The sequence below is a fragment of the Syngnathoides biaculeatus genome, chromosome 10, assembly GCF_019802595.1.
Source record: "Syngnathoides biaculeatus isolate LvHL_M chromosome 10, ASM1980259v1, whole genome shotgun sequence".
Classification (NCBI taxonomy): domain Eukaryota; kingdom Metazoa; phylum Chordata; class Actinopteri; order Syngnathiformes; family Syngnathidae; genus Syngnathoides; species Syngnathoides biaculeatus.
In genome coordinates this window covers 21,323,116-21,338,667 of record NC_084649.1, presented here as the reverse complement: position 1 = coordinate 21,338,667, position 15,552 = coordinate 21,323,116, and the positions used below count along the sequence as shown (strand labels likewise).

The 15,552-nt window shown below is 45.8% G+C and overlaps 1 protein-coding gene across 3 annotated transcripts in view; it reads right to left on the bottom strand.

Moving 5' to 3' along the window:
• arhgef10la (Rho guanine nucleotide exchange factor (GEF) 10-like a) overlaps nt 1–15,552 on the bottom strand; it is a 157,120-nt gene that overhangs the window by 82,044 nt on the left and 59,524 nt on the right. For all 3 annotated transcript variants that reach the window (XM_061832610.1, XM_061832611.1, XM_061832612.1), the window contains 2 exons: nt 11,647–11,762; nt 9,591–9,718 (listed from right to left, as the gene is read on the bottom strand). In XM_061832610.1, coding sequence (XP_061688594.1) covers nt 9,591–9,718; nt 11,647–11,762 — 244 coding nt within the window. The remainder of the gene's footprint in view (nt 1–9,590; nt 9,719–11,646; nt 11,763–15,552) is intronic.

Sequence of the window (15,552 nt, the reverse complement as noted above, 5' to 3'; positions counted from 1 at the left end):
TTAAAGTGGAGGTGGGACTGCATCAGGGATCCGCTCTGAGCTCCTTCCTGTTTGCGGTAGTAATGGATAAGATAACAGATGAGGTTAGACTGGATTACCCTTGGACCCTGATGTTCGCAGATGATATTTTGATCTGCTGTGAAAACAGGGAGGAGGTGGAGGAGGCACGCACTGGAAAGCAGAGGAATGAAGATTTGCTGAAGTAAAACAGAGTATGCGTGCATGAATGAGAAAGGTGGAGGGGGAAGAGTGAGGCTAAAGGGAGAAGAGATAGTGAGGTTGGATGACTTCAAATACTTGGGGTCATCAATACAGAGCAATGGAGTGTGGTAAGGAAGTGAAATAGGGGTGCAAGCGGGGTGGAACAGTTGGAGGAAGGTGTCTGGTGTTCTAGGTTTCTACAGCGGTGAGGCCGGCCATGATGTACGGATTAGAGACGGTGGCACTGAAGAAACAACAGGAAGCAGAACTGGAGGTGGCAGAAATGAAGATGTTGAGGTTCTCGCTCGGAGTGAGCAGGTTGGATAGGATTAGAAATGAGCTCATTAGAGGGACAGCCAAAGTTGGATGTTTTGGAGACAAGGTTAGAGAGAGCAGACGTCGATGGTTTGGACTTGTTCAGAGGCGAGAGAGTGAGTATGTTGGTAGAAGCGTGCTGAGGATGGAGCTGCCAGGCAAAAGAGCGAGAGGAAGACCAAAGAAACGGTTGATGGATGTGGTGAGGGAGGACATGAAGACTGTGGGAGTTAGAGAGGAAGATCCACGAGATAGGCTTAGATGGAAAAAGATGACACGTTGTGGCGACCCCTAACGGGACAAGCCGAAAGAAGAAGAAGAAGAATTTAGCGACGGAACATGATTTTGGGTTGGTGGACATTGCTGACATGAGAGAGAGCAATAGAAGCCAACTTCAACTGAAAAGTAGTCATTTTGGAGATTGAAGGATTGCCCCAAATGAAGATGAAAACCCAAATACGCTATACAGATCAGGGGGTAGCGCCAGTATTAGGAACCCAAATTGGAGCCAGAGCCAATTCAAAATTTGTATTTTCCAGGAGCTGAACCAGGAAACAAATTGAACATCATTTTATTTGAGTTACTCTTCCTGTTGCTCATTTATTTGGATACCATGACACTGTTTTTGGAGTTGAAGAAAGCAAACAATAGCATTACGCATTCTGTTTAAACACTAAACGTGGTCTTGCGTCAAAAAGGGAGGACATGCGCTCGGTACATCAAAGTGAAACAAATCATCGTAGAAGACAGCACCGAGAACGTTTCTCCAGCAAAGTGCATTTTTTTCTGGGTGAAGGTTAGCGGTTTTGGTTACAGTTACTTTCAAACGACTCAGCTGGGGTGTCTTTGGATGGATCGCATTTCACTGCACAAAGTCAAAGACTAACTGAGAAGCCTTCCAGTTCAATGGCCTGATTGGTGCACGGTTACTTAGCACATTTTTCAAACACCTCCCAGAAGCGGTCGTTCTTTGAGCACCCTGACATCTTCGACTGCTCTGTGATGGGGTTAGAGCAGCGAAGGCCACGGCACAGGCGCTAATCATTTTCCCCACTCAGCCTTCCGACCTTTGGATGTGGATGGCTTTTTTTTTTTTTTTGGGGGGGGGGGGAGTTAAACTTCAGCTTCGTGTCACCTAGTTTTAACGCCACACTGGTACCATCAAACGACAATGGAAAGAAATGTTAGCCGCTAGTTGTCACAACAAAATTTAGAACTTTAAATTTTAAAATTAATTTGAGAAGTTCGGTCATTTGGGAGGGGCTCAGCGTCGAGCCGCTGGTCCTCCGCATTGAGAGGAGCAAGATGAGGTGGCTGGGGCATCTGATTCGGATGCCTCCCTGGTGAGGTGTTCTGGGCTTGTCCCACCGGAAAGAGACCACGAGGACGACCCAAGACACGCCGGAGAGACTATGTCTCGCGACTGGCTTGGGAATGCCTCTGGATCCCTCCGGAAGAGCTGGAAGAAGTGGCTGGGGAAAGGGAAGTCTGGGGTATCCCTGCTGAAGCTACTTCCCCCGCGACCCGACCCGGAAAAGCGGAAGATAATGGATGGATGGATGGATGAATTTTAAAATTAGAGTCCTGAAATTTAGAAAACATCTTTTTATACATGCCAATATCGACATGTTAAATGTTCCAGCTGAAAGTTTTTTTTTCGAGATGTGGAGGTCCAGTGATTGCTGGTTCTGACGTGACAAGCTAATGGTAACCGGCTAGTTATAGCAAAATTGTTACCTAGTTCCAGAAAATAAACATTGACCCTTGCATGTTGTACTGTGCGTTATTTTTCCCATAACTGAAACCAGCATTTACATCAATCTTAAACATTTTTTTAAATGAATTGGAAAGAGGTTTTTTTTCAAGTGCATAATTATATGCAGCCCAGAAAATGTTCTAAAATTTGACATTTTGTGATATTTTTTTCTTCTGAAAAACCACAACAAATCAAAGAAAGGCACATTACCTTTCAGGTGATTAGCTAACTAACAGCAAACTTATCTTTTCTTCAAGTCATAATGAAATAAAGACTGAATTCTAGAAAAGCCAAAGAGTCATTCATACAATTTGCAGCCTAAATAGAGCTCGAGTAATTTGTGCAAGATGGAGAAATCAAGGAGCCCTGGGGGGGCGTCAGGGTAGGGGAAGAGAACCACTCTCTCAGTTGGATTCCTTTTAGCGACACCTCGAGCCCACACAGCCTTAAACATGATAACGCGGCCTCTGATTGGATGATTGACAGCCGCAGTGCACGCACGCCGCACCGGCAGAATAGAAGACGAGGAGAAGGCGGCGGGAGGTAAAAGAGAAACGAGGTAAAGGAGAAAGAGAGATGAGGAGGAGGAGGAGGAAGAGCTGGAGGGATCCGGCTGATTTATGGCGGCAGGCGAGCGGCGAGGCACAAGGACTCGGCGACACGAGGGCGGGCGCGGGCGAAGAGTGGCAGCCTGACATTCACCTGCTCAATGAGAGTCTGCTCATCAGGACGGAGGCACAATCAGAGCGGAAACATCGCGCCCGAGAGTGTCATTGCGGATTAAAGCGGACAGATTTTAGGAAAAAGGGACAAGCCACTCTAAAACACTTGTCAATTACCGCCGCACATCGTACACTTAACGGGCATACAGGTTTTATGATAGTGACAGTTTATTATATATTCTGACAAATTGTTTTGTTTGAATCCCTCCAAATATAACGTTTCGAATAAGTCAGCATTTAAAAAAAAAACGGGAATAGCTCCCGTGCTTGATGCAAGAGTACGTGTTCTTTCGGTGCAAACCTTTGACGTCGTACATCAAATCTTAAGATGGGCCCTGTCGAAATCCTGCACCTTGTTTCTTTTTTTGTTAGTGGCTGCCGGGCGGGCGCGTTTGGAAGAATAACGGCCGACCTCCAGCGAGCGGGCTTGAAGTTGCCACGGCGATTGGACTGAATACAGCCCGCAGCCATTGACCCGCGGGCGCGAGCGCTGAATTATTTTCTGCCTCTCTACTCGCATTATGAAAACTTAATGCAAGGACTCGCATTGGATGTCTTTTCCCGGGCTAAAAGTCACACCCCCATCTCCATTTTCTCTCTGCGTCGGGGTCGCCGCATAATGCATGCCGACGCGCGCCCGCTTTGAGGCCGCTTTCGTTAATAATGCAACGCCGGCGAAAACACGGGCCGACTTGATCTTTGACCGGGGCTCCCTTAAGCAGTCCTTCCCAAAAGTGGCGGTCGGGTCGATTTTTATTGGGTTGCCGATTGGCAGAGGATAATATTGCCAGTTATTTTATTGGCTTTCAGGTTAGCACGCACTTTGACTCTATAAGTTTTATTTGGCAGACAAACAGACAGTGAAACCGCACCAACTGCCTCGTAATGAAAGAAAAGGACCCCCATGTGTCGAAGTGATACATCAATAGTTCCAAACGCTTTGTATGTTGGAGAGGAAACGCTAGGTCAATTTTGCGTACAACTACAACAAGAAAAATCAATCCGACAGCTGCACTTGGTCCAGAATACCGCTGCTCAAGGTCTTACTGGTCCACTGAAACTGGACCACATGTCACCGATCTTAAAATCTTATTGGTCAACAAAGCTCGGTATGGTCTTGAAATTAAATATAGTCAAGATGTTCCCATAACTAGAACCAGAAAGCGGAGCAGAATTCTGATCCCATGCTCCTCAACAAGCAAACTTTCTGAAAACTCAAGTGAGGGTGCTGTAAAAGTTGGGTTGGGTGATAGCGCTGAAATTTGGAAATAGGGGTGTTGGAAAATTGTAAAGTGCTGAGGCTGGAACAATCCATGCCCCCCGCTGTCATGACGGGGTGCCCTTCAGTTTGAAAACCATTACCTTACACTAAGGGGCCTGATCTCTCAAGTTGCCAAAAAGTGGGAACTAAATTAATCTACTTGCATCTACTCCTCCCAGAAGGGAAAAAATGAACTGCATGGCAATTTCACCCACTTTCGCCTGTTTAGTAGAATCACCTTCTGCATCTAATTACCTCTCTAAGGTAATTAAAGTCCCACTGTCATGGAATGGATGATTTTTACTATGTTATTAATGAAAAAAAACGGCAGCCGGTATGGACCAATCTGTTTTTTCACCACAAAACATGATTTTGATGCGTATGGCTTTTTGTAACTCCCGCCATGAAAATCCTCTCGAGGGATTTGTTTTCGACAAGAAGCAGGAAGTGACATTGGACGCAGTAGCGTGCTCAAGCGTTCACGTATATTTATACTAGTTTTACCTGCTGGAAGGTAGCTCATTGTTCCTTTGTGTTAGTCAAAATGCATTGATAGATATTGCTGAAACACTCAGGATGACGGATTTTCCCTTCATAAGTTTCCGAGAGACCCGGTTTGTCGTGAAAAATGTATTGCACGGGTGCAACGAACGAGAGCTTTGTGGGTTCCAAATGACAGGTCGGTCTGTATAGAGCTACTAAAAAAAAAAAAAACAATAGTTGGGGGAGGAGGGGGGGGGGGCGTAATCCTTTCAGAACGTAACAAAAGATCCGCCTCCGTAAGTCAGAGGTGCTAAACGCGTCAATGTGCCCATCGGTGCCGTGTCCGCCGATCACGGCTTCGGCCGAGCTTCCGTATCCCACAGTAGGTGGGCGGACGAGGGGCACGGCTTTGGCTGGGCTGGCTCATACATACCGTCTGGGAGTCTGTTGTCAGTTAGAAGTGATCCGCATAGCACCTAAATATGGCTCAAAACAATAGGGTAATATTGCCCCGGACCTTTCACTCGATTGTGGGATGTTCTCTTCTTTGAAAAGAGTTTCCACGTCTAAAGGGGCGCGTCCCATAGTAGGGGCCACATGGTGTTTTCAGGCGAATGTCATGGACAGGAGATGCAGCCAACATGGCGACCACTTGGATGTCGACATTTCAGCAACTTTGGGCATGGATGACATGCTCTCCACTCATATTTATTTTTTCGTGTAGACATCGAAGTGAATAATCTTACATGTATTTTTCATTTTAATATATATTTTAGAATGTGTACAGGGATGACACTTGGGCTTTAAGTGTGCGCCTATTTTTGTCAGCGCAAAGGTGGTAAATCAGACCCCAAGTCTAATAATACTACTACATGTGCTAGAAGAACCCATGTCGCAGTGATGGACACCAGTTCTGGTCCATTAGAGTGAGCTCGCATGTACCAGTAACTTGGACCTCTCCGCACCTCTCACGGCAAGAAGTCATTGCAGTGCGCGGTCATTGAGATAAGATCTCACGGAGTCTCCGGGGTAAGGAGTCCGACGCAATTTGGGCGAGCCTCTCCACTTGGATGAACTCCCAATGAGGCGCCATTAGCAAAAGGAAGATAAAGCGACAGCGGCGCCGGGTGAAATTTGCTCCCGCAATGACGCCGGATGAGGTTATATTAATGAAACACTGTCACTGCCTTTGAGGCGGGGAGTCGGGATTCTCCACACGTACTCGCCGTGTTTGCGGTGCACAGCCTGTGATGCGCCTGCCTGACTACAGAGCGTCGCTCGCGGCCAGACAGGAAAGGAAGCCGCTCGGTACCGGGAGGTCCCCGCTGCGGTCCTGTGCTCGCTAGAGCCACTGTGCACGCCACTCACTGAGCTGTTTGAAATGCACAATGCGAAGAAGAAAGCCTTGTACGTTGTTCCAAGGTTTGCGACGGGGTGGAAAATCTTCAATACGTTTTCAATTGAAATTTGGGAAATAAAGTATAGGAACGACTCTTGCCGTAAACGCATAAGACCTGCGAATAATTGACACCCCCTAAAAGGAGTTTCGCACAGTGTATAGGTGCTACAAGATGGCGGCAAAACATTTCAAACGGAGATGATCATGAAGCACAATACATGAATGACTGTCGATGCTTTACTTATTTCAACTAATAACGGAAGGCTTACCAATACTATTAACTAGCATGCTAGCCTAAATAACACGCTAGGACAAAGTGACATGACAGGGATCACACATGGGCAAACAAAGAGGCACACTTGCACTTCACACAAACCATCCATCCATTTTCTTAGCCGCTTATCCTCAGAAGGGTCGCAGGAGTAGTGTTGCCTAACCCAGCTGTCAACGCGCAGTAGGCGGGGGTACACCCTGAACTGGTCGCCAGCCAATCGCAGGGCGCATAGAGACAAACAGCCGCACCCACAATCACACCCAGGAGCAATTTGAAGTGTCCTATTAATGCTGCATGTTTTTGGGATGTGGGAGGAAACCCGAGTGCCCGGAGAAAACCCACGCAGGCACGGGGAGAACATGCAAACTCCACACAGGGAGGCCAACGCTTTCCACCTGCTCCACTGTGCTGCCCACACAAACCATATGAACGTAATAAAACAAAGTAATGAAGCTCACAATTGAGCATTTATCGGGTTTCTATATGAACAGTAAAATGTATTAGCAGCTGCATCATGAAGGAAACTGAAAAATAGTTTCACTTTCACTTTTGACAATTTGTATGGTGCATTTAAGCGCTGCCAACAAAATGGGACATCACAAAAAAACCAAAATTTCACCAGATGGCAACGAGATTTAGTTTTGTAAATTCGTGTTTTATTCCGATGGAAGGTTTTTGTTTTTTTTTCCCTGTGAAAATCGCCATAATTTTGCAACCTGAATTCTTGCTCTGAATACCAACAAGGCCGGCAATACAAAATGAAAGCGGGTTTGTTTGTGCACCTGTGAGACTCCCCCTCCGTCTACGCTCCCCCTTGCAATCTACCCTCACTGCACACGGGGTGGCAAGAGAATAGGTCGGTGTGCCCGCTGCGCAACCAAAAGCCCCCCCCCCCGGGCCCGCGGATGGGCCAGCACAATTACGTACACCGAGAGTTAGTTTTACACCTGGCAGGAGATATCTTTCTTGGAATTAGCTTGTTTGGCTCCAGACAAACTTTGTGGTCATTTTTTTAGAGAATTCAACGCTGTCTGGCATTCCGTCAATTCACTTAACAATGCTGCATTATTATTATTTTATGATTTCCTGAATCTGGATTAATCCTACTTTTTTTTTTTAAATAAACCCCTACTTTTTCCAAAAACAAAAGTCAGATTTCCTTTTCTTGAGTCATTTTGTTTAACTTTGATAAGTGAGGATAAGCGGCACAGAAAATGGTACGTGGAAAAATGCGAGAGACTTGGCATAGAAGACCCATATTTAATGCCGAAGTCGATGTTTTCGCTGATAGGAAAGTGGACTGTTAATCCGGTTCCGCTTGTCTTGGACAACTGGATCTACACGTGGATCTGGTGAGTAAGTCGTCGAGATTTACACGGAAGAGTTTGTTGGATCTGTTCTCAATCAAGAATAAATCCCACATAGTGATGGAGCCACTCAGATTTTTTCAATACAGATACCAATATTTCAATAAATGAAGCCTGGTTTTACAAAAACTCACATTCATGAACTATGATTGTATAAAAAAAAATACAGCAAGTCGGCTCCTCCGTACACGAAGGGCGTTGCGGCCACGTTAAACTTCGGTCAACCTCTCCGTGACGGACTTTTTTTTTTTTTTTTTTTTTAAATATGCAATGTTCTCAAATGAGTCCAAAGCGTATTTAAAAAAAGAAAATAAACCGCTGGGATAGGCTTCAGCCCCTGTACACGGAAGCGTGTTGCAGTCACACATTAACCTACGTAAATATCTGTGTGACCGACGGTTTATTTTCTTTTTTTGTTAAATATGGATTGGACTCATTTGAGGACAATGCATATTAAAAATAAAAAAAGTGTCGGGAGAGGTTTACCGAAGTTTAAGGTGTGGCCGCGGCTGTTTTTATGGCGCCGTGAAAATGGTGACGTCACGTGCAAAAGTTTTTTTAAGGGCAAAAACCGATCGCAAAAATCTAAATCAAAGCTCTGGAGTCTACGGTGCAGAGAGGTGCAAATGAGCACAGATAACTGCTAATATGAAATAACATGCTGATTCATTTCCTGTTTGGCCGCTTATTATTTTCACGCTAGGTGCTAAATGTTGATGAATTCACCTCTTAGTTTTCTGTTCATTGTTGAGCAACCAGTTCAGGGTGTAGTGAAGTGAGCCACTCCCGCGACCCTTGTGAGGATAAGCTGATTGGACAATGGATGGCTGGATGACGGATGGATGCTCTTGATCAACGTGCTCAGACATGCTTGAAGCAATTTTCACACCGAGGGAGATACGATGAAAACACCGACAACCGATCTGCATTGTCCAAATCTTCATCATCAGCCGAATTGATACCATCGAGCTATACCACGCAGCCCACGTACATAACGTTACCCTTGGACTCAAAAGGTTCCAGAACCCCTGTGTTCAAGGACCTCAGAAAACAGGGACGCGCTCACGTGAGGGGAACATCTGGCGCCATCAAACACGCGAGTAAGCAGATTGGCCCAGCGGGTCTGCCCGCGACAGCCGACGAGGAAAGCGCGAGACGCGGGTCCGACCAACGCGTACGCTCGAGCCGTCACTTCAGCTCCGCGCCGAGGGCAGTCGGCGCTCCGAGCCTTTCACGGTGAAGGTCACTCATCACCGCCTTTTCTTCTTCTTCTTCTTCTCGTCTCTTTCAGCAGGACTCAAGCGTCTCCATCCCAATCAGTGTCTTTTATTGTTCCTCGCCCCGTCTCATTCTTGCGCTTTTCTCCGCCAGCGGCCGGAAAATGGGATCCATTATCCTCCGCCATTATTTCATTTTCCCGCTTCCTGCGTCGTGTCCGAAATAGCACTTCTGTTAACTCCTCTTTTCTCGACAAGCACGCTTGGCTGCGTAACGCGACCCCAACAGGATTCAATACAGTACTTAGAGTGGTTTCTGTGAGAAATATACAGCATTTATCCACATGAAAAAAACTGGATACAAAGGCAGCCATACGACATCACAACAATCCACATATATAATATGTACGGTGCTATGAAAAAGCATGTGAGCAATTCTCAAATGGTAGACCTCCTGGGTCTTTTTGAGCACGAGTTCTCCAGAGTTTTTGTGTGGATCCACTCCTAACAGACGTGGCTACAAAGTGACAGGATGCGACATAATGGACCGACTGAAGCCAGAGCCACAGTTATCTGCGCGCGTTATTGTACTCACTTGTCTGGCCTGCCGGGCACCTGCAGGCGTAAGCGGCATTTGTTGGCACACTGGATCTGCTCCTCTTTGATCCGGATGAGCCTCTGCAGAGCCAGACACCAGTCCTGGGCCACTGTGGTGTTCAGGTTCTTTGATGGGAGAGAAAAGTAAACATGAGTTCCAACTTGTTGCTGGGTTTGGGAACAAAATGGCCCGCAGTCAGCGGTCTCGTCATCACAAGGTCACACAGTTCCTCACTTTGGAACACATTTGCAAGGTGATCGGATGAAGGTTGGCTTTTACTTCACTCGGATCAGTATGAGGATTGTGTGCCCGCGAGGGATGACTCATGTTGGGGACTATATCTTCACATTTTTATTTCTCGGCCTTCTGTTAAATCCAATTGTCCAAATGGACACTTACAAGCTTCACAGCAGGGATGGAACTCATCATTCACCTTCCTCCAAATACGATTAGTGGAATTATGACAAAAAAAAGTTCCATATTATTTTCTTCACTGTAATGCTGAACAATAATGTAAAAAAAATGAGGTGGGTCCATTCTTCTTCTAATAGTTTCAAACCATGCAGTAAAGAAAACAAGTATTTGAACAACCTGCTTTATTGCAAGTTCTCCCACTTAGAAATCACAGAGTGGTCTGAAATTTTCATGGTAGGTGCATGTCCACTATGAGAGAGAGATCATCTACAAAGAAAAATCCAGAAATCACAATGTATGATTCTTTAATTGATTTACTTGTGTGATACAGCTGCAAATAAGTGTTTGAATACCTGTCTGTCAGCTAGAATTCTGACCTTCAAAGACCTGTTAGTCCACCTCTAGTCTACGTATTATCCTGAATCAGATGCACCTCTGTGAGGTCGTTCGCTGCATAAAGACACCTGTCCACCCCGTACAATCAGTAAGACTCAAACTTGTAACATGGCCCAGACCACGAGACAAAATTGTACAACTCCACACGGCTGGAAAGGGCTACGGAGAAGTTGCCAAGCAGCTTGGTGAAAAAAAGGTCCACTGTTGGAGCAATCGTTAGAAAATGGAAGAAGCTAAACATGACGGTCAGTCTCAATCGGAGTGGAGCCCCGTGCAAGATGTCACCTCGTGGGGTCTCAGTAATCCTTAGAAAGATGAGGAATCAGGGCAGGACTACACGACAGGACTTGGTCGACGACCTGAAAAGAGCTGGGACCACCGTTTCCAAGGTGACTTTTGGTAATACACTAAGACATCATGGTTTGAAATTTTTAGATTATCTCTCTCACGGTGGACATGCACCTAAGATAAAAATTTCAGACTCCTCCATGATTTCTATGTGGGAGAACTTGCAATACAGCAGGGTGTTCAAATACTTATTTTCTTCACTGCATCATAAATAGCTGGCAAGGCTCAATCGCAGTTTGTGTGCGTTTGCAATTGCGCCGGGCCGTCGTCTAACTGTCCAAATGTGTCAAGAGGAGGGTGAGTCTCCCAAATGGAAGCAGGTATCCCAGAACTCACACTAAGTGGTCTCGAGCCCCAGCTTGTATGGCCTTGTGCGACTACCGCCATAAATGTTTCATATTGTCGGGAAGAATATCAGATGGCGGGTCCCACAAGTCGAAACGGAATCAATTCCATTTCCAGAAGCAGCTGAACATTTTCTCTATTTGACGGCCACGCCACGTGGAATGTCGGGCCAACGGTCTCCTGAGGACACGCTGGTCTATTAGGTCAGGGGGGCCAAGATGGTGCCATTAGGCTGAGAGGCTCTTCTGTGATTGCCAAGAACCAAATTCCACCGTTCATCCCATCTATGATCCTCAACCGCAGATTACTTAATGGGAACTGCCCTGATTTGAACACTGCGGGAAGAGCGGCGGCGTCGCTTACATCAGTCGGGGCGGGGGGCTGTATATTGCGCCCGCCTTCTTGATAAGAAGAAACGAGATGCAGTTGCAAGAATGTAGGGGAATTTGAAAAGCTGTGTGTCAAACCAAAGCACGTATTTGACACGGACAACAAAATGGAAGCCGGGTTAGGAATGACTGATCTTAAAACATCCGTGTGATGTTGGTACCTGGTACGTCCCCTCCAGGGTGCCCACCAGCAGTGTCACATCCTCCACCACACAAAGGTCATGTTGGAGCTCCTGCAGTTCTTGGTAGAGCCGTGGAGGACCCAGAATGGATTTACCTGAAACGTTCGAGGCGGCCGTCAGAACACCGCAATTAAGATTCTGAGCGGCAAAAAGATTTTGAAGAACTGTTTCTTGTTTTTTTTTTTTTTTTCGAGGCCAATTTCCTTGGAACGCTTCATTATTCATGAATCCACAATGCATCTGAATATGAAGTGGGGGGAGGGGGGCAGACATAGTAACTCGATGGATGTAATTTAAATGAATGAGCAACTTCACTTTCACGTGACATAACATGTATCCTTCATCGAAAGATCTCAAGCGCAGAATTATGCATGACAAAATTGAGCGACAAAATTGACTGATACAGTTTGGTAGAAGAGTGAATTATTGAATGCTGTATTGCCACAAACCGGGCTGTTGCATACGGCTAAAGAAACTTTAAGGGATGCTAACAGCATATTTGGCTCAATTAAACATATTTCTAAAAAGCAGTAAATCGATATACGCTTTTATTGTAATGCTATCATTGTTGTGCAATGTATCACCGCTTGAGTGACTTGCGATACGAGTTTCAACCACAGTCATAATGCAAAACACTCTTATCTCAAATCATATTTCATGACATGTATCTATTACGCCATCCCCAGTGACGACATAATAAAATAAAACTTTAGACGTATTTAAGGCGGTAAGATGCCTCAGCTGGTGAAGCGTTCGCCTCACCGTTCTGAGGACCCGAGTTCAATCCCGGACCCGCCTTTGTGGCGTTTGCATGCTCTCCCAATGTCTGCGGGCACTCCGGCTTCATGCAATATTAATTGGGCATTCGAAATTGCCCCAAGGTGTGATTGTGAGTGCAGCTGTTTGTCTCTATGTGCCCTACGATTGGCTGTCAACCAGTTCAGGGTGTACCCCGCCTCCGGCCCGTTCACAGCTGGGATCAAGTCCAGGACTCCCTGCGATCCTTGTGAGGATAAGCGGCAAAGAAAATGGATGGATGGATGGATGCACATTACAGCCTCTCCAATAGTTTCAATCCAGAATCAGATTTAATGGCCAAGTATGCTTTGTGCCTTCTGCTGTGAGCACCTTAGCCACCTGGGGGCGGTATAATCAGATTTCACACCGATTTGATTGGCCTGATCGAAATCATATCAGATTGATGATCGGGCGATGGGTTTTGATGTCATAATTCAGCGATCTGATCAACGGCATCACTGATCGAGTCAGAGAAAAACATTTACACCGTGTCGTCGTTATGCGTAGTACATCAGAATCCAAAAGCTAGTTTATTTTCGTATAGTAGTATTTATATATATTTTTTTGCTGTTGTATTTTACAAGTCTGACGGGCAATAAAGTTATTTAAAAAAATAAACATGTCGGCGCAATGAGAGAGACGAGATAGCTGAGAAAAGATGACACGTCATGCGCGAATCAGACAAAAAGACCAATTTGCTCTTCCACGATTGCACTACGACAGACTACTGCAATAAAATCTTGTATTCCAATACTCCCGCATCCTGTTTTTTTCCGATCTCTGGGCTTTTATCTTGTCAACCCCCGCCAAAAAAAAAAAAAACGGAAAAACAAAAAACATTCACATTAAAAAAAGTAGTGCTCGTTATCTTATACAATGACAATAAAGGGATTTGTTTGATTAATTGATTAGGTTTTTTTTACTTTCTAAAAAACTTTTTTTTAACGTTTTGGTTAAAGATGTGTTCAAACCGAATTGAATATATATAAAAAAAAATCTAAACTATGCTAGGCAGAAGTGAAAAATGTCTCTTAAATCCTCCATGTGTACGTTGCTTCATGAAACAGCCGTTTGGGGGATACACAAAAAAAAAAAAAAACGAAAGTTTAGAAAAGAAGCCACTGTCGTCTTCCCAAGCAGCCGAGGTCGAAATTGAAAACGTGCGTTGTTGCGGCGCAACGCGCGTCTGGATCGATCGTCATCATTACGGAGCGGCGCTCCAGCCACGGAATGCAGAAACTGTTATTCGGCTCTATGATGCCCTTTGCTGGGCCGAAAGGAACGCAGGTGTCTTATTAAACGCATAACACGGCATCGATTTCGCAGGCCGGCGCTACCTTCAAAGTCTCACTCGCCTCCGATCGATGGCGCGAGAGCGCCTAATTAAATCCGCGAGGTACATTTGACTGCAGGGGTTGTGGCGCACCGTCGCTGGGTAATAGACCGCCGTGTAATAAACAAAGAAGTTCAAAGGCTGTAAGTGGGCTTAGCGGCCCCCCTCCGCGGGGACTCGTTGTCGATCCTCGTGAATGGAAGCGAGAGGATGTTTGGACGGGCTTGAGATGTTCATTTAAAGAGCTCTATCGTAGGACTTGGGTTTCGACGGAAGCCCTGACACAGGGAACTCTGGGGGAGGGGGGGAGTTTTCGGGGTGGCAGCTGAATCGCTTAAACGCATGCACCGGTTCGCCGAGTCGGGGTTTCTCCATGGGGCGGTGATTACCACGTCCGCCTCACAATTCTGAGGTCGGCGGGTCGAATCTCAGCTCCGGCCTTCCCGTTTAATGCTGAGCCCTTAGGTCACTGGTGTCAAACTCGAGGGCCGAGGGCCAGATCTGGGCCGCCACATGATTTTACGTGGCCCGCGAAGGCAAAATCTAGAGTCGATTTTCGTGATTCTAGTGAAAATCTGCACTCAAATTTCAAATTGGCATATATCATAAATAATTATGTTGAGATATGATGAGCATCTTTGTGTTACCAAAACGTGAATAGTTGAAAAACACATGAAACACACTTGATTTCTGATTCCGAAACTAGTTCATAAATTGATGATGTAAATATGATGAGACGACAAAATGTTTTTGTTTCACGGTCATAATGGCCCTCTGGGGGAAAGACAACAAGAGAAAAATGAGTTTGACACCCCTGCCTTATGTCGTACTGTCCAAGAGCAAGAAACTGAACCCCCAGGTACTCCTGACGCTGTGTCATGAGGAGGTCAATAGGCGGGGACACTTTTGAACCGCTTTGGGAACTTTGATGGTAGAAAAGTGATATGCATGTGAAAGCCCCCCCCCCCCCCACCCCCTCAAAAAAAAGACGATAAAAGATTTGTAAATGCCCAGATGGCGTCAAGGCACTACTTTTCTGTTAAACAGGGCAGAAAAACAGAAAATAGGTGAGTTTTATAGTGAATAACGGGCAAACTGGTTTAAACACAAGTAGGGAATTACTATAACTATGCAGTTCAACACTATACTGGGCGCGCCGCTTTCTTGGATACATCCATTCATCCATCATCTTTTCCGCTTATCCTCACAAGGGTTGCAGGAAATCTGGAGCCTATCCCAGCCAGCTAAACAATTGAAACCGTCCAATAACTTGTCGGACGATTTTGTGTATTTTCAAACGGGTAAATATAGTTTTTATTGTAACTCAGCAGATCTGATTTTCCCCAGAAATATGCAATAAATGAGTGAACTTTGTTTTTCAATGTGAGGTGATAGAAAAAGAAAAACAAGTGAACGCCTCAGAAAAGAAAGCTCTTGCTTTAGCACGTCATACACACCAAGGATCAGAACGGTACCATCCCGGCCTCGGTTTGAGCAAGGTAAAACCCGCCGAATCCTCCTGAGGTGAATGTGCTGAGTTGTAATCCAGCGTAATCCTGTGAGGCCCCGATGTGAATTTTCACACAGGCAAACGGTCGTCCGCAGGCGACCGCCAGCCCGGAGCCGGACGGCCCTAAACCTCGGCTTTGTCCGCACTAAGTCCCGCAGGTGTGACGACGTCGAGGCTCTCCGGTGGATTTCAAAGGTTTGTCGCGAGAATAGATGAATGTAAACCCTTTGCCTGATCCGCGCAC